General features: G+C 42.0%; 1 protein-coding gene across 1 annotated transcript; it reads right to left on the bottom strand.

The window, feature by feature from the left end:
• Window positions 1-93: 93 nt before the first annotated feature.
• On the bottom strand, window positions 94-20,172 carry LOC139567589 (uncharacterized). Its single transcript, XM_071388957.1, has 4 exons — window positions 20,076-20,172; window positions 9,479-9,978; window positions 5,037-5,165; window positions 94-3,659 (listed from the first exon to the last, which is right to left on the bottom strand). Exons 2-4 carry the CDS (start codon window positions 9,887-9,889, stop codon window positions 1,119-1,121), a joined length of 3,081 nt encoding a protein of 1,026 aa, XP_071245058.1. The 5' UTR covers window positions 9,890-9,978; window positions 20,076-20,172; the 3' UTR covers window positions 94-1,118.
• Between the last annotated feature and the right edge of the window lie 25 nt (window positions 20,173-20,197).

A 20,197-nucleotide genomic window follows, 5' to 3' on the forward strand; every position in this document is an offset into this window, starting at 1 on the left:
TGGCATTTTCTAATACCAAACCAATGAAAATTATGCCTGAAAAGAAATGTGAAGCTTAATGCCTTGTTTAAATTACTTTGACATACTCCACACTTACAATATTAGACAATCTTTTATTCAATTAAATATATACAAAGTAAAAGTGATCTATAGACTCAAGTGGGGAATGAAACATGGGCAGTTTTTTTGCTTTCAGCCATCAGGCATGAGAACTTACAAACATGTAATCAATGGTCTTTTCATTGCATTGACACACATGTACTATGCCCAGGGCCAGGGTTTTTTTCCTGACCACATGACCAGACCATGTAAACTCCATGCCCTTATTATTTGGTTTATAACGGGAGAGAAAATGCGTTTGCTGAGCAGATATAATAGTAAAGAAAAAACGGCCCTACCCATACCACATACAATACAAAACATTACACTGAAAATAGCTTCAACATGAAGAGGTTAAACTATAACAAATCCTTTGCTAGTGTCATGACAAATCTAGCTTCTTAGGGACCACTTCTTCTACAGTGTCAGCATGTAGTTTCTCCCCATCTATCATTGCTACTCCTTCTGGATCTTGGGCTCCTCTCCAAAGGGGAAATCCTTTACAGCCACCTGAGGAGCGAGCCACTTTCCCCGCTGCTTCTGCAAGCAATCACTTTATTTTGTGCTGGTGAGCCTTATTCCTCCTCTTCAAATGCCATTTCCTCTTACACATACACTTCCTTTGAAAATTATGATAACTCTTCATGAAAATACCTGTGAAGAATATATTGTTTACCCCCTTTGCTTTCTTCATTCACCCTGGTTCAGAGGGGGACTTCTTTGTCACCATCTGACAGGACACTTTCACTACATCTTCTGCATGCTTCTGTCTCTTCCATGTTTATTCTTTTCACTTTCGCTACGGCTTCTGCATGCTTCTGCCTCTTTCCCTCGCAGTTGCTAGAGGGCTGGGTGTATGTGTATCTCTGAGTTAAGATCAACCAATCAACTGAATTTATTTATAAAGCCCTTTCTCATCAGTAAATGTCACAACGCGCTTAGACAGAACTCAGTGCTTAGACAATGTGGCCCAGTCTGAAGATACCCCCAGAAAGGGCCAACCAGCAGGATGTAACTGCTTAGGTGAAGTGAAGGCCATCCTCACTTGGGGAATGTTGCTTTTCAGTTAGCTTTTCAACAGTATCAAAAATACATTTTGGATTGTTTTTATTCTCCTCAATCTGGTTGGAAAAGTAGGCTGATCGGGCAGCATTGAGGGCTTTTCGATATTGCGCTTTACTGTCTTCCCAAGCTAGTCGGAAGACTTCCAACTTGGTGGAGCGCCATTTCCGTTCCATTTGTCTGGAAACTTGCCTCAGGGCTCTGTTATGTTCTTTATACCAGGGAGCTAGTTTCTTCTGACAAATGGGGGGGTTACGTAGGAGGGGCAAGACTGCTGCAGTGCTGGCAGGCTGGGTAGATGAGAGATGGAGGTTGCTAGTAGCAGGCTGGGTAGAGGAGAGCTGGAGGTTGCTAGCAGGTTGGGTAGATGAGAGCTGGAGGTTGCTAGCAGGTTGGGAAGATGAGAGCTGGAGGTTGCTAGCAGGTTGGGTAGATGAGAGCTGGAGGTTGCTAGCAGGTTGGGTAGATGAGAGCTGGAGGTTGCTAGCAGGTTGGGTAGATGAGAGCTGGAGGTTGCTAGCAGGTTGGGTAGATGAGAGCTGGAGGTTGCTAGCAGGTTGGGTAGATGAGAGCTGGAGGTTGCTAGCAGGTTGGGTAGATGAGAGCTGGAGGTTGCTAGCAGGTTGGGTAGATGAGAGCTGGAGGTTGCTAGCAGGTTGGGTAGATGAGAGCTGGAGGTTGCTAGCAGGCTGGGTAGATGTGAGCTGGAGGTTGCTAGCAGGCTGGGTGTATGAGTATGTCTGGTTTAAGGCTGCGGTGCCATAAGAGTAATATGGGGGGGCGCTGGGGTAGGCTGGATACCCAGGGAGGTTAGGTAGGAGGGGCTTGTTACTAGGCAGCATGGCACCAGCTGGCATGATTTCAGGTGGCATAATACCAGGAAGCATGGTACCAGGCGGCATGGTACCAGGCGGCATGTTACCAGGGGGCATGGCACCAGCGGGCATGGTACCAGGGGGATAACCCCACCCTGGAGGGAAGGCGATGGTGTATGGACTGCTGTGGTATGTCATATACTGAGAGTACTGGTTGGTGGAGTAGTTTGCCATCATAAATGCATGAGGATCAGAAACAGGGTATATAGGGTCCATGTAGTATGAGTAGTGCTCAATGGAGTTTTCCCTGGACTCATCCTCATACATATCCCTCTCAGATCTCGCTCTGTCCCAGTCTCTAGTACGAGAGTGGCTGTCCCAGTCACTCTCGCTGTCCCAGTCTCTGGCCCAGGGGGATTTGTCTCGGTCTCTGGTCCTTTGCAGCCACCTTTCTATATCCTTGTCTATCTCTTGGTTTCTGTCTCTCTCAGATCTGTATTTGTCCCGGTCTCTCACTCTGTCCCGGTCTTTCTCTCGGCCTCCGTCCCTGCCTTTCTCTGGGTCCCTGTCTCTTCCAGATCTGTCCCGGTCTCTCTCGCGGCCTCCGTCACAGTCTTTCTCTGGGTCTCTGTCCCTGTCTCTCCCAGATCTGCATCTGCCCCCGTCTCTCCTAGATCTGTCCCGGTCTCTCTCTCGGCCTCCGTCCCAGTCCTTCTCTGGGTCTCTGTCCCCGTCTTTATCTCTGTTCCTTTCTGATCTGTACGTTTCTCTGACTACCGGTTTGTCCTCGTCTCTCTCTCTGGTACTAGAGTGTCTGTGCCCGTCTCCCTTTCGGTTTCTCTCAGATCTGTCCCTTTCTCTGACTCTGTCCTTGTCTCTGGTACTAGAGCATCTTTGCCCGCATCTCTCTCTCGTAGAACTTTCCCCTTCTCTGGCTCTGTCCTCTCTGTCCCGGTCTCTGTGCCCATCTCTCTCTCCATCTCTTTCAGATCTCTCCATTTCTCTGACTATATCCTCCTCCCTCTCTCTGTCCTTGTCTCTGGTACCAGAGTGTCGGTGCCAGTCCCTCTCAGATCTGTCCCTGTGTCTCTCTTTGTCCCATTCCTTGTTACTAGAGCTGCTGTATTCAACGGTCATGTTTGAGTGCTGGTTTAGAAGGGGGCGAGGGCTGGCGCTGTCTGATGGTAATGAGGAAGTACTGAGATGTTTAAATAAGGGCTCGCTCTCCTTTTTCTCTTTTTCCTTCTCATTCTCATTCTCAAACTCCTTCCTTTTCAAGTCTCCCATCTTCCCATACAGCCTATCATTGGTCCTGTCTGTCAGCCGACCCAACTCCTCAACCCCCAAGTCCAGCCCAACGATCTCCAGCAGGGTCTGCATCCGCTCGTACCGCTGCTCATCCTCAAGCCTCACCTTCTCCTCAACTGGAGAAGACTTGGATCTACTGCTGGAATCAACATGACCCTCGAGCAGAGTCGGCAAAACTTGCGGTAGCTCCTCGCCCACAATGAGTAACTCATTTTCGTCGTTGACGATCTTTGAGAGCTTGTTGATGTCCACACCTTCATTGAGGACATTGAGGAAGCGCTGGAAACCTGTGGCTGCTATGTCTTTCTCCTGTGTCCTGAGTGAGTGAACTGGCCTCTGAATGGTTGGATTATGTTGTTTATCATTAGGGACCACCTAACAGGAAACGTTATGAGGAAATATCAATTAATATCTATCCACTTCAGCTATAAACAAACAAAAAGTGTATTATCTGCTTGCATCATCAAGACGACCCATCAAACTTCATTTACGTAGCGTTTATGTGTGCATTTCACACTACCTTTGTGTTATCATGGGCTTGCTAAATTCATCTGCTGTTTGTTTTGGTTGTTTCAGATTATTTTGTGCCCAATAGAAATTAATGGTAAATAATGTGTCATTTTGGAGTCACTTTTATTGTAAATAAGAATAGAAAATGTTTCTAAATACTTCTGCATTAATGTGGCTCCTACCATGATTACGGATAATCCTGAATGAATCGTGAATAATTCTGCGTGAGAAAGTTACAGATGCACAAATATATCATACCCACAAGACATGCTAACCTCTCACCATTACAATAACGGGAGGTTAGTTATGTGGGTATGATATTTGTGTATCTAACTTTTTCACTCAGAATTATTCACGATTCATTCAGGATTATCTGTAATCATGGTAGGATCCACATTAATGGAGAAGTGTTTAGAAACATATTCTATTCTTGTTTACAATAAAAGTGACTCCAAAATGACTATACATTATTTACCATTCATTATTTACCATTCTATTGGGCACAAAATAATCTGAAACACAACCAAAACAAACAGCAAATGCATCCAACAAAGCTTGATGTCGTCCTTGTGTGCTATGAATATGGGACCAAATACTTCACTTTTTACTACTTTAATACACATAAGTGAATTTGTCCCAATACTTTTGGTCCCATAAAATGGAGACTATGTACAGAAAGTGATGTAATTTCTAAACGGTTTACTCGATATGGATAACAATACCCTCAAATTAAAGCTGACAGTCTGCACATTAATCCCACAGTCATTGTTTGTTTTTAAATACAAACCTGTGGAGTAGACACAAAATAAGATAAAATGCTTCACTGTCCCAATAATTACGGAGGGCACTGTATTTGGTTGCATTCTGTCAACTGCATTTTACTCAGAATGACTCATTCAGCAATGATTGGCTGTTATCTGACTAGCTATGCTACAAGTCCATCTCAATGACTGTTAGCATGATAGGTAGCAATTGATGCATCTGTGCATCTGAAAGGATACCAACATTTTCATGCAGGTGGTTGATGGACACTAAAATAGCCATGACATTCTAGACAACACTGTAGGCCTATAAGAACACAAAAAAAGACTATGATATGTACAAGTAGGTAGACACTTAATATCTAGCGTATGTGGGATGGGTGTCAATCACAGAAATCGATTGTATTCATCGGGGGCCATGGTTTTCTTGACTTCCTTCTTATGATACTTTTGCCGACCTACTTTTGTGATGGCTACATACCTTATTGTTGGGAGAGCGACGCTGGTTCATTAAAACCTTCACTCTCAGTCCCAGAGGATGGGCCTCTTCATTTTCTAGGGGAGCGCTAATCATCAGCTCCAATGCTCGCATCTTGTTTTGTTTCTTCGGCTTGGCAGGGGTATCACGGAGGAAAAGAGAGAATATTTTAATATAATATATGCCATTTAGCAAATGTTTAATCCAAAGCGATTTACAGTCATGCGTGCCTACATTTTACATATGCCTGGTCCCAGGAATCGAACCTAGTACCCTGGCGTTACAAGCGCCACGCTCTACCTACTGATCTACAAAGGACCACATACTAAAAGGACCATTTTAGTATGTGTAAGGAAGTTGACCCTGGATAGTGATCCAAGGTCAGTTTTTATTTACCTCTTAGCAGCAGAAAAACCTGGTTCTTACATTAACTATTAAGTCCATGTAGTAGAAACATCAGAATCCAAAACACCAAGAAAGATCTGGTGGTCACCCTGATTGTGCGTTTTTTAAATTCTTGCTATGCATAAGCCGTAAACAATAAAGGCGTTTTACTTTTTTCCACTACACGCCTTGATTAATTCTGGAAGTTTTTTGCACAAATGCTTTTTTGTAATTATTTACTATTAAGCATCAACTTCTTTTTCATCTATCAGGAAAAATCTATTCATAACAGGGTTAATTCAGGATAAAAAATTATATTCAAGACATTCATTGAAATTTGAATTGGTCACACCCCACAGGAAGCAGAAATTGAAATAAAGGAAGTAGAATTTAATTCAAATCAAAGAAATTCAACTGAGACATGAATATATGAGTTTCAATCCATTGACAAATACTTTGCCAAAATCATTTGCCACCTCTAGCTAAAGAAAACACATACCATTTTAAAATGCTAGTTTGATTATAACTCAATGATCTCAAACAGTATTTTGTTTGTATTTTTGTCATGGAGTGTTTGATCTAATGCATTCTGAGAAATGTATTTTTTTGTATCATTACATTTAATAACACGTAAAGTGAATTGTGAATAATACTGAAAAAAATATAAACATGCAACAATTTAAAAGATTTGACAGAGTAACAGTTCATGAGAAAATCAGTCAATTGAAATAAATTCATTATACCCTTATCTATGAATTTCACTTGACTGGGAATACAGATATGCATCTGTTAGTCACAGATGCATTTAAAAAAGGTAGAGGCATAAATCAGATAACCAGTCAGTATCTGGTGTGACCACCATTTGCCTCATGCAGCGCAACACATCTCCTTTGCATAGAGTTGATCAGGGTGTTGATTGTGGCCTGTGAAATGTTGTCCCACTTGTCAACAATGTGCGAAGTTCCTGGATATTGGCGGGAAATGGAACACGCTGTCTTACACGTTGATCCAGAGCATCCCAAACATGCTCAATGGGTGACATGTCTGGTGAGTATGCAGGCCATGGAAAAACTAGGACATTTTCAGCTTCCAGGAATTGTGTACAGATCCTTGCGACATGGGGCCGTGCATTTTCATGCTGAAGCAAGAGGTGATGGCAGCGGACGAATGGCACGACAATGGACCTCAGGATCTCGTCACGGTATCTCTGTGCATTCAAATTGTCATCAATAAAATGCAATTGGGTTCATTGTCCGTAGCTTATGCCTGCCCATACCATAACCCCACCGCCACCATGGAGCACTCTGTTCACAACGTTGACATCAGCAAACTGCTAGCCCACACAATGCCATACTGTGGTTGAGGCCAGTTGGACATACTGCCAAATTCTCAAATTTGGTAGAGAAATTAAAATTAAATTCTCTGGCAACAGCTCTAGTGGACATCCCTGCATTCAGAATGCCAATTGCACACTCCCTCAAAACATGAGACATCTATGGCATTGCGTTGTGTGACAAAACTCCACATTTTAGAGTGGCCTTTTATTGCTCCCAGTACAAGGTGCATCTGTGTAATGATCATGCTGTTTAAATCAGCTTCTTGATATGCCACACCTGTCAGGTAGATGGATTATCTTGGCAAAGGGGAAATGCTCACTAACAGGGATGTAAACAAATGTGTGTACAACATTGAAGAGAAGTAAGCTTTTTGTTGCGTATGGAACATGTCTGGGATCTTTTATTTCCGCTCATGAAACATGGGACCAACACTTCACATGTTCCGTTTATATTTTTGCTCAGTGTATAAGGGAGACAACCTACAAAATCATATTTTAAATATCTCCAGACCGCTGTAATTATAACATGTTTTAGGAATGAAATGTTTAAAAAACATTTAGCTCAGGGGTTTAGCAGTATAGCACTTACCCACCCTGCGTCTTATTTCCCGACCCTAGACTGTGCCTGTTTGGTGACACTTTTCCCATGTTGAAGGATATTTCCGTGGTCGTAGACGGTTCTGATTGGGAAATAATTCAGTTCAATTGATAGATAATTCCCTTCCAAATCAAACTCAACCATGGATTCCATGTTGTGTTATTGCTTTGCGGGCACACCTGTCTGTGTTTCACACCTGTTTGTCCTAGCTAATCATCCTCACAATAAGGGTGCCATGCTGCAACAGACAGGAAGTAGAACGGAGTCTGTTCGCGTAAACATTGATATACACTACCGCTCAAAAGTTTGGGGTCACTTTGAAATGTCCCTTTTGCCCATTAAAATAACATAAAATTGATCAGAAATACAGTGTAGACATTGTTAATGTAGTAAATGACTGTTGTAGCTGGAAACGGCTGATTTTGAATGGAATATTTACATAGGCGTACAGCGGCCCATTATCAGCAACCATCACTCCTGTGTTCCAATGGCACGTTGTGTTAGCTAATCCAAGTTTATCATTTTAAAAGGCTAATTGATCATTAGAAAACCCTTTTGCAATTATGTTAGAACAGCTGAAAACTGTTGTGCTAATTAAAGAAGCATTAAAACGGGCCTTCTTTAGACTAGTTGAGTATCTGGAGCATCAGCATTTGTTGGTTCGATTACAGCCTCAAAATGGCCAGAAACAAATAACTTTCTTCTGAAACTCGTCAGTATATTCTTGTTCTGAGAAATGAAGGCTATTCCATGCGAGAAACTGCCAATAAACTGAAGATCTCGTACAACGTTGTGTACTACTCCCTTCACAGAACACCGCAAACTGGCTGAGGAGTGGGAGGCCCCTGTCCACAACTCAGCAAGAGGGCAAATACACTAGAGTGTCTAGTTTGAGAAACAGACACCTCACAAGTCTTCAACTGGCAGCTTCATTAAATAGTACCCACAACACATCAGTCTCCACGTCAACAGTGAAGAAACGACTCCAGGAGGCTGGACTTCTAGGCAGAGTTCCTCTGTCCAGTGTCTGTGTTCTTTTGCTCATCTTAATCTTTTCTTTTCATTGGCCAGTCTGATATATGGATTTTTCTTTGCAACTCTGCCTACTAGAAGGCCAGCATCCCGGAATCACCTCTTCACTGTTGACGTTGAGACTGGTGTTTTGCGGGTACTATTTAATGAAGCTGCCAGTTGAAGACTTGTGAGGCGTCTGTTTCTCAAACTAGACACTCTAATGTACTTGTCCTCTTGCTCAGTTGTGCACCGGGGCCTCCCACTCCTCTTTCTATTCTGCATAGAGCCAGTTTGCGCTGGGTTTTCAAAAGGGTTTTCTAATGATCAATTAGCCCTTTAAAATGATAAACTTGGATTAGCTAACACAACGTGCCATTGGAACACAGGAGTGATGGTTGCTGATAATCGGCCTCTGTACGCCTATGTAGATATTCCATTAAAAATCAGCCGTTTCCAGCTACAATAGTCATTTACAACATTAACAATGTCTACACTGTATTTCTGATCAATTTGATGTTGTTTTAAAATGGACCAAAAAAAAGTGTTTTTCTTTAAAAAACATGGACATTCCTAAGTGACCCCAAACTTTTGAACGGTAGTGTTCATGTTTGATTTTAATACTTTCTTGTGCACAGGTAATGTGAGGGATGCCGATTTAATAAGAACGGTCTTCCGACTATGGATATATCTTCAACGTCAGACACGTGCTGCTAAAACAGGTAGTCATTTCAGTGTGATTTAACTTGAACGCCGAAGACTGAATGCCCCAAGACGGAACGTTAAATAAATGTACTTACACGTTATTGACTGTATACATGACGGCGAGCTCGTAGGTCTACAACATGTCAAACAGTATTGGTCACCATACATGATGTCAACATGAAAATAATGATGTATGGAATAAATTATCTATTTGAATTTCATTGAATTACTCAAAGTAAGGGGAATTTGACCAAAACTATCCCTTTAATTCAAATTAAATTCTGCTTCCTGTGGTGTGTGGCCAATTCAATTAAAATCCCAACATTTTATGGAAATTAAAGACCAATTAGCAACTAAATTCAGAATTGACCCCAACCCTGATGAATAAATACAGACCTAATAGGTACATACCTTACGCATGCACCATACCGCTGTTCTTCGGAACTTACTCAGAATGTCCAGCACCCTCTGTTTAAGAGGTAGGCATACGCGTGACGACTTGTCGGTGACATGGTTGTATGTTTTGAATATTGTATTGTTGATCTTGGTCTGTTTAGAGATGCCCTTCACTGTTGTGGATGCAGCCTGTGTTTCAGGCATGTCCTTAGCTCCGCGTTTAACTTTTTGCAGAGCAAGAACAGCTTTCTTGTGAGCTATCTTTTCCTCTATGACCTTCAGCTCCTTCTTCTTACGAGCGAGTTCCAGGTCCTCCACACTGAGCTCCACAGGATCTCCATCTGTGTCTGGGGAGAAGGGAGCACTGCTACCCCTCAATGAGCCTTTGCTCCAGTCTCTGGACGATGGATCCATAATGTAGCTCATAGCAGAGGAAGCACCAGACTGTACCTCTCTGGTTCCAATTGGTATGTTATCTTCCAGCGTGCCTGAGCTGGGATGACTCTTCAGGTTCACTGCAGCATAAAATAAAAATGTAAGAAGATATTGGTGAGCTTAATGTAAGCTACATGTTGTTGTATACTGTTGTGCTCGGTTGCCTGGCTATCCAAACTCCTTGCTCCGGCCAAACGCTATGCCCAAGGGTGTTAATGCATTTATCTGCAATGAGTCTGGATTGGTTGTCACTAGTTACCACAGCCACAAAGTCAAAATTGGCTATATCGTAAAGATTCAAGAAAACAAAAACAAGCTGTTTGGTCTTAATTTAAGGTTAGGCATGAGATTATCAGTGTGGTTAGGGTTTGGTTTAAAGACATTTCAGAAATAGGCAGCGTTTATGACTTTGTGGTAACTAGTGACAACCGTCTGGATCTGAGTACCTCCCCGACAATTTCTAGAACGCAATCACATTCTAACCGTTCCGATTGGTCCAAGAAACCGATCAGTTGGGTTTTTAAAATGTGTTATTGGCTTTGATACTCTGGTTAGACATTATCCAATCGCTGATGACTGTTTTGTACAACCCTAATTTTGACATCACCACAAACAACTTCAATAATGGCAGTCACTAGCTAGGTTTCCATCCATTTGGAGACAGATTTATGCGAATATTCTAGAATCTGGATAAAGAAAATATGCGCATTTTCCAACCAGTGGTGTGATAGAAATCAGTATGTGATGATATAGTGCACACAAAAAGTACCTTTTCGTAAAGTTTTCATGAACTGAATTCTATCGCATTTTCAACTCTACCGATAGTTTTGGCACAAAATCTGTTGTGTAAAATAGCAAATGTGTTTATGCTAGTATTGGCACATGTACTCTAGACAACAACTCGCAGATACAGTGCAGGTAGGTTGTGCTGGTAGGCTAGTCTACATGATGAGATTATTATGGATAAGAACAAGAATATTTTTTATTTGTCAAATGGCAGTCAAGCATCGATCATCATGTCACTTGTTCAACCTCTCTTTCGTATCGTCTGAGATTTCCGCGGTCACCCCCCTCTTCAAAGGGGGTAACACTCTAGACTCAAACTGCTACAGACCTATATCTATCCTACCCTGCCTTTCTAAGTTCTTCGAAAGCCAAGTTAACAAACAGATCACCGACCATTTCGAATCCCACCGTACCTTCTCCGCTATGCAATCTGGTTTCAGAGCTGGTCATGGGTGCACCTCAGCCACGCTCAAGGTCCTAAACGATATAATAACCGCCATCGATAAGAGACAATACTGTGCAGACGTATTCATCGAACTGGCCAAGGCTTTCAACTCTGTCAATCACCACATTCTTATTGGCAGACTCAACAGCCTAGGTTTCTCAAATGACTGCCTCGCCTGGTTCACCAACTACTTCTCTGATAGAGTTTAGTGTGTCAAATCGGAGGGCCTGTTGTCCGGACCTCTGGCAGTCTCTATGGGAGGTGCCACAGGGTTCAATTCTCGGGCCGACTCTCTTCTCTGTATACATCAATGATGTTGCTCTTGCTGCCTGTGATTCTCTGATCCACCTCTATGCAGACGACACAATTCTGTATACTTGTGGCCCTTCTTTGGACACTGTGTTAACAACCCTCCAGGCGAGCTTCAATGCCATACAACTCTCCTTCCGCGGCCTACAACTGCTCTTAAATGCAAGTAAAACTAAATGCATGCTCTTCAACTGATCGCTGCCCGCACCTGCCCGCCCGCCCAGCATCACTACTCTGGACGTTCTGACTTAGAATATGTGGACAACTACAAATACCTAGGTGTCTGGTTAGACTGTAAACTCTCCTTCCAGACTCACATTAAGGATCTCCAATCCAACATTAAATCTAGAAATTGGCTTCCTATTTCGCAACAAAGCATCCTTCACTCATGCTGCCAAACATACCCTCGTAAAACTGACCATCCTACCGTTCCTCGACTTCGGCGTTGTCATTTCCAAAATAGCCTCCAACACTCTACTCAACAAATTGGATGCAGTCTATCACAGTGTCATCCGTTTTGTCACCAAAGCCCCATATACTACCCACCACTGCGACCTGTACGCTCTCGTTGGCTGGCCCTCACTTCATACTCGTCGCCAAACCCATTGGCTCCAGGTCATCTACAAGTCTTTGCTAGGTAAAGCCCCGCCTTATCTCAGCTCACTGGTCACCATAGCAGCACCCATCCATAGCACGCGCTCCAGCAGGTATATTTCACTGGTCACCCCCAAAGCCAATTCCTCCTTTGGCCGCCTTTCCTTCCAGTTCTCTGCTGCCAATGACTGGAACGAACTGCAAAAATCACTGAAGCTGGAGACTCATATCTCCCTCCCTAACTTTAAGCACCAGCTGTCAGGGCAGCTCACAGATCACTGCACCTGTACATAGCCCATCTGTAAATAGCCCATCCAACTACCTTATCACCATACTGTATTTATTTATTAATCTTGCTCCTTTGCACCCCAGTATCTCTACTTGCACATTCATCTTCTACACATCTATCACTCCAGTGTTTAATTGCTACATTGTAATTACTTTGCCACCATGGCCTATTTATTGCCTTACCTCCCTTATCTTACCTCATTTGCACACACTGTATAAAGACTTTTCTACTGTATGTTTGTTTATTCCATGTGTAACTCTGTGTTGTTGTATGTGTCAAACTGCTTTGCTTTATCTTGGCCAGGTTGCAGTTGTAAATGAGAACTTGTTCTCAACTAGCCTACCTGGTTGAATAAAAGTGAAATATATAAATATTTTTTTAAATTAATAAGACCTTCAATATTTATTGGAAAGAAGCATCAAGATCACCATGCACTAGTGCTGAGCAATTAAATGCCAGTTTTTTTTCTGTTTTTAAACTACAATATTTTGTAGTTGTCGGTTCAATTATTTGAATTCCATTTTGTTCAGTTTTGTCTGTGAGCTCAATGAACACATAGCAGTTTCTCTAGAGATAAATCAGATCCAGTCTGAACTGTGCGATGTGTTAGGGAGTTTTAGTTTCCAACAGGGCCAATATTCATCATAGTTTATAGCATAAAACATGGCAATTAACTACAATGACCACAATTCATTGTGCATCTATTTGTCCGGTCTGTGTTTCTTTTACAGAAGAGGCAGAAGAATGCGCCATCGCAAGGGGATATAGAGCAGCTATTGCTTTGCACCGTATCTCTAACTGAAAATACATGATCTAAATGATTGATAGTTGGTATTCAGCAGTCATGCCTTATTTATTTTAAACTACAAAATAGTGATTTTGTCAGACGGCAAAGGCAGCAGCTCTATAGAGATGAGATGATGACTTGGAAAGAAATAATAGTAATCAAATAAAACAAATAATATATACACAACTGAAATATTTTATTAAAGTAATATGAATAATTGTTGGTTAATAACTGATAAGCAGTAATTGGCAGTCACTACGATTAATTAATAGTTTTATTCTGTTAGAGCATTCAACTCACATAACGCATAGCGAATTTTATTTAAAAATCATCAAAACCTAAATCGAAAACCGTTATTTTTTAATAATCAAACCGAAACCTACCTCAAAAAGCACTAATTGCTCAGAACTACCATTCACTTTCATCACACCGTGAAGTTCTTCATAACTCAGCTGTAGTCTAATAAACTGCATGGTTTCCCAAGTCATCACACAGTATCATCGTGTGACTCCAAGTTTAATATGATGGTTATTAGATCAATATTTGCGGATAAAGGCGTTTCCACCGCCATTTCTTGCGAAATAAATTTACTGACACAAAAAGATCCCACCATGTCGAACGACCAAATTATCTTTTGGCATTTATAAAATTGTACCATCATAGCTTTATACGTACAGTGCATTTGGAAAGTATTCAGACCCCTTGACTTTTTCCACATTTTGTTACGTTACAGCCTTATTCTAAAATTGATTAAATAAAAAATCCTCATCAATCTACACACAATATTCCATAATGACAAAGTGAAAACCGGTTTTTAGATTTTTTTGCAAATGTATAAAAATATATATAAATAAATAATCGACATTGAGCTCAGGTGCATCCTGTTTCCATTGATCATCCTTGAGGTGTTTCTACAACTTGAATGGAGACAACCTGTGGTAAATTGAATTGATTCAACATGATTTGGAGAGGCACACACCTGTCTGTATAAGGTCCCACAGTTGACAGTGCATGTCAGAGCAAAAATCTCAAGGATGATCAATGGAAAAAGAATGCACCTGAGCTCGATTTCGAGTCCCATAGCAAAGGGTGTGAATACTTATGTAAATAAGGTATTTGTTTTTATTTATTTTATGCAAAAATGTATAAAAACCTGTTTTTTCTTTGTCATTATTGGGTATTGTGTGTAGATTGATGAGGACATTTTATTTAATCAATTTTAGAATAACATGCTGACCAAACCGGACACACGCGTGCGCCTGCATGCGCCATCGCGCGCATGTTGTTTTTGTACCCCCACACCAGACACGATCAGGACACGCAGGTTGAAATATCAAAACAAACTCTGAACCAATTATATTAATTTGGGGACAAAAAGTCAAAAAGCATTAAACATTTATGGCAGTTTAGCTAGCTAGCTTGCTGTTGCTAGCTAATTTGTCCTGGGATATAAACATTGGGTTGTTATTTTACCTGAAATGCACAAGGTCCTCTACTCCGACAATTAATCCACAAATAAAACGGTAAACTGAATTCCTTTCTCGTCATCTCTCTTCCTTCCTCAAGCTTATTTTTTTTACTTCTTTGGACTTTATATGGCGGTTGGCAACCAACTTTACAGTGCATTACTACAACCGACTGGAGTGTGGACGTCAGTTCATCTTTCAATCACTCACGTGGGTATATGCTCCTAAAAACCAATGAGATGGGCGAGGCCGGACTTTGCAATGCATTGAGCGTCACAAATAGAACCTATTTCTATTTTAGCGCCTGGCCACGCAGACGCTCGCGAGCAGTGTGGGTCCAATGATTGAATAACATGTATGTGTACATTGATTTTGCAAAGCTCGCACACGCGAGCGGTGTGGTCAGCATGTAAGGTTGTAATGTAACAAAATGTGGAAAAAGTCAAGGGGTCTGAATACTTTCCGAATGCACAGTACCGCGGCTAAGGGCTGTTATAAGCACGATGCAATGCGGAGTGCCTGGATACAGCCCTTAGACGTGGTATATTGGCCATATACAACAAACCCCAGAGGTGCCTGCCTTATTGCTATTATAAACTGTTTAACAATGTAATTAGAAGAGTAAAAATAAATGTTTTGTCATACCCGTGGTACATGTAAGGGCTAAACGCCGATGTTCTGTAAATTACCTTGGAAATAATGGACGATGCAGCGGGACGAGGTGGTCCCTTTTTCCAAGGTAATGTACAGAACGGAGGCGTTTATCCAGCTTATACCACAGTTGCCAAACAAAACAATATGAAAGCACACATTTACCGGTAAAAATACATATCTTTCGCTGATATTTTCATAAGCAAATTCATACTTTCTCATCTTTTGGTTTGCTAGAGACGCGACCCAGTCGTTCGAATAGTTTGATATTTACAGACGCGACCCACTCGTTCGTTCTTAATGTTCCGTTCTTATCCCATGCTTGCTGCTAGCTAGTGTGAACACCCCTTGCGGGTGTAAAACTAGCCAGCCAACTTGCTACAGCTACACAGTCATTACCTCTGCAGCCAGAATAACAGCAGTTTATCCAGTTTATACCACAGTTGCCAAAGAAACAATACTAAGCACACATTTAGTGGTAGAAAAAAAAAGGTTGATATTTTCATTTATATAAACAAGTTCATACTTTGTCTTCTTTTGGACACGACCCAGTCATATGTTCTTTATGTTCTGTTGCCATGCTCTCTGGCAACATTCCTATGACTTACTTGCGGCTAACACAGTCACTACCTCTGCAGGCAGAATAACAGCAAAGTAGCTGTTTTCTATTGACATTCATTTGGATACATCCATAACAATGAGCTGATAATGCCCGGGAATAGATAGAAAACATCTTTCCACTAAATGTTGGAATATTGCTGCGGGGACTTGCTTCCATTCAGCCACAAGAGCGTTAGTGAGCTCCCGGGTGGCGCAGTGGTCTAGGGCACTGCATCGCAGTGCTAGCTGCGCCACCAGAGTCTCTGGGTTCACGCCCAGGCTCTGTCGCAACCGGGAGGTCCGTGGGGCGACGCACAATTGGCATAGCGTCGTCCGGGTTAGGGAGGGTTTGGCCGGTAGGGATATCCTTGTCTCAGTATGTAAAAATGTAATAAAATGTATGCACTCTACTGTAAGTCGCTCTGGATAAGAGCGTCTGCTAAATGACTAAAATGTGTAAAATGTTAGTGAGGTCGGGCACTGATGTTGGGCGATTAGGCCTGGCTCGCAGTCGACGTTCCAATTCATCCCAAAGGTGTTCGATGGGGTTCAGGTCTCTGAGCAGGCCAGTCAAGTCCTTCCACACCAATCTTGACAAACCATTTCTGTATGGACCTCACTTTGTGCACGGGGGCATTGTCACGCTGAAACAGGAAAGGGCCTTCCCTAAACTGTTACCACTAAGTTGGAAGCACAGAATCGTCTATAATGTAACTGTACTGTATATATAGTGTAGATGTCCTGGATGGCAGGGAGCTCGGCCTCAGTGATGTACTGGACTGTCCGCGCCACCCTCTTTGGCGCCATGCGATCGAGGGCAGTGCTATTGCCATACCAGGCTAGATCTGAACACAATCAGACCACATAGCGACTTTTGTGCGTCTAGACCAGTCTTTTCAATGCGATTTCCGTATTCTGATACCGTAGCAGAAGTTGCATGTAAGTATCAAGTGTAGACAGACACCAGATCGTGTCTACACTTGACACTTACATGCGACTTATGGTATCAGCAGGGGTGCAACTTCCACTGGGGACGGCGGGACATTCTGAATTCAAATTTTTGTCATTGCTGTGATACCAAACACAGTATCGGTGTGCTTTAGGACCATGCAGACGCCTCAGAGAGGTCGGGTAGGCTCTTTGGTGGTATCAGCCGGCTGGATTTAGGACCGCGCCGACACCACAGAGCGTGCGGACAGGCTGTGTGAAGGAAAAGCTTCTGAAAGGCTGGCTTATAGGACCGTCACGGGAGACATGAACAGAGGCAGGTGCTGTATGTTGTGCTTTTTCTTTGAGTTGTAAAAGCAAGCAGAGCAGAAACTGGTTACTCTTTATTTGACTGATGCAAGGTAACTGCTGTTTGACTTAACGGGAAATAATTTATTCCTAGTGCTGAGCTAGTAGTGTAGCTAACTGACATGTAACATTAGCTAATGTTTCATCCCCTCTCGACTGAAGTTCTGTCTAAAGTGAATTAACTAGCTACAGTGGCTAGCTAGTAGTTACCACAGCCAGTTCAGCTATAGCTATCTCAGTATCTGTCAGGTAGCAGTATTTAACAGCTGTTGTGTGTATGGAAATGTTTTGTAGCCTTTGTTTTGTCCTGTTTCAACAGAAGTAAATTAACTTGGCTAGTTTTTGCCAGTTGATGTACCATTAGAGCTAGCCAAAAGTTGTCTGATGCTAGCTAGCTCACTAATTTCAGCTATTATTTTTGCCTCAATCACACTAGATGAAACCAGCGGCCAAACGATTGAAGACCAAATTTCAGATTTTTTTTTTTACAGTGCAATGTGAGTTTATTAGAGTCAGTATAGCAATGTAACGTTATTGATCTGGCGTAACTACATGACAGCAGTTTAAAGCTACAGTCTAGGATCTGGGAATAATGGTAATTTCAATTATTGAACCATTGGTTCTATTCTTGGATAATAATGTATAAATGTACACAAAGGAAATTATTTGTAATGCCTCATTTTAGCAGGATCAGATGGTGACAGGGGTCTCAGCAGGATCAAGAAACCAGGGAAGACCAGTCTGTGGTGCGGTAAGGTGAACTTATATGTTATGCTCTTGTGAAGGCTGTCTGAATTCTGGCAAAGAGTATGTTATTTTATCTCAGCATATCTACAGATTCTCCTTTCTCCCCGTTTTTGCTTGGAAATGTTGATACTGGAGACTGATATCAGAAGAAACTATGTAACCTAGCATTTATAGCGGCTAAGAAATGCATTGCTATTAATTGGAAGGTTGGTTATCCTCTGACAATGTCACAAAGGATGGCAGAAATCGGGCTAGAAGGTCGAGGGTTCGAGACCTGCTCCCTGCAGTTTCATTACATTGGTGTCAGAAGTGATTGGACCTTGCATCCACGACAGTGCGTGTGCTTGGCCGGTGAGCGCGTTCCTGTAAGACGTAGAGTCGCAAGCTAGCGCGTGGACGCGCTCTTTGAAAGGAGGGAGTAGTGTAACGACCCTGGGTTTATAAGCGCGGAAATCGACTCTGCCGCTCGAGCATGCTTTTGCGGCACAGTCGATAGCGCGCCGGACCTAGGGCTAGAAGGTCGAGGGTTCGAGACCTGCTCCCTGCTGTTTCATTACAGTACTATTAGGCCTATGATATGAATTGCAGTGCCCTCGTAATTATTGGGACAGTGAAGCATTTTTCTTCTTTTGGCTCTATCCTCCAAAAGTTTGGATTTTAGATCAAACAATGACTATGAAGTTAAAGTGCAGACTGTCAGCATTAATTTGAGGTTATTTTCATCCATATCGGGTGGACTGTTTAGAAATGACAGCACTTTTTGTACATAGTCCCCCCATTTTAGGGGACCGAAAGTATTGGGACAAATTCACTTGTATGTGTATTAATGTTGTAAAAAGTGAAGTATTTGGTCCCCACATTCATAGCATGCAATGACAAGATCAAGCTTGTGAGTCTACAAATTTGTTGGATGCATTTGCTGTTTGTTTTGGTTGTTTCAGATTACTTTGTGCCCAATAAAAATGAATGGTAAATTATGTATTATGTCTATTTGGAATCACTTTTATTGTAAATAAGAATATAATTTGTTTCTAAAAGCTTCTACATTAATGTGGATGCTACCATGATTATGGATAATTCTAAATGAATCATGAATAATTATGAGAGAGAAAGTTAGACGTACAAATATCATACCCCCAAGACATGCTAACCTCTCACCATTACAATAACATGGGAGGCTAGATTTTTTTTTTGGGGGGGGGGGTATGATGTGTGCGTCTAACTTTCTCACTCATCATTATTCACAATTCATTCAGGTTTATCCATAATCATGGTAGCATCCACACTCATGTAGAAGCATTTGGAAACATATATTATTATTTACAGTAAGTGACCACAAAATTATGCCAAAAGGGTCATTAGATTGTGTAGAAATGCAGGAAATTTGTTTGATGTCCCAAAAAATTGAGGGAGGACCCCCATTCCCCCCTCCAGGTTATGTCCCCCCTCACTTCTAAAACCAAAGTTGCGCCCCTGGCTATCAGAATATGAAGATATCACAGAGAAGACTGGTCTAGACGCACAGAAGTGGCTTTGTGATGATTGTGTTCAGATCTTGCTGACCACTTCAGGACGTGGTCAGGAATGCAATGCGGACTTCTCAGTCTGGATGCAATCAGGCTAACGAAAGCGCATACGGTGGGCGACGTCATAAGCAGTCCTCCCACAAGTCTCCATAAAACTTGTGTTTTGGGACCGATTGGCACTTTTTCATTATAACTTGAGGAAATTCGTTCCTAGCGTGTGAGGAACGCGATTGCTGGCTTCAAATGCTAGCCATAAATGCTAACTATGATCAGAATACTAAAGCTGCATGAATCTGAAGCAGAACCTGTTCTACTAAGCTAGGTAGCTAACGTTAGCTTGTAGCTATGCCATTTTCAGAACGTGCTGTGAGCGTGACAGAAGCATATAACGTTAGCCCAATAACTGTTTTTATCATAACCAAACACATTACCTTATTCTTAAAAATAATGTGCAAGCAGTAGCTATAAAACTATTGTTTACCTCCTGTCTGCAACCTCACCCGCGCTCGTCTTAGGCCTTAAAGAGGGTAACTTACCATCTCATTATGTTCGCCTTGTCATTTTAGATTTTGAGGCGTCAAACAAGTTCCACGCAATTGCATAAAAATGCATATATTAGCTAGTACAAAAGCAACGATCTAGCTAGCCAAGGACAAAAAGAATTATATTTTTCTGCTGTACCTGCTTTTGTAGATTTTTTTTCACCTTCTTGTGATTCAAATTCCAATACTGCCACCAACAGGACGGAGTGTGGAGCATAGTTTAGATCATCAACATGACTTCCATATTGAAGTTACTTTTTG

The sequence above is a fragment of the Salvelinus alpinus genome, chromosome 2 (genome assembly GCF_045679555.1).
Source record: "Salvelinus alpinus chromosome 2, SLU_Salpinus.1, whole genome shotgun sequence".
NCBI lineage: Eukaryota > Metazoa > Chordata > Actinopteri > Salmoniformes > Salmonidae > Salvelinus > Salvelinus alpinus.

Excerpts from the sequence above, each read along its gene's own strand:
- LOC139567589 (XM_071388957.1), bottom strand. The coding sequence starts at position 9,889 with ATGAGCTACATTATGGATCCATCGTCCAGAGACTGGAGCAAAGGCTCA. Across the intron at positions 5,166-9,478 it reads CGGTATGGTGCATGCGTAAG|CCGAAGAAACAAAACAAGAT; the intron begins GTATGTACCTAT and ends ACCCCTGCCAAG. Across the intron at positions 3,660-5,036 it reads GTCGCTCTCCCAACAATAAG|GTGGTCCCTAATGATAAACA; the intron begins GTATGTAGCCAT and ends GTTTCCTGTTAG.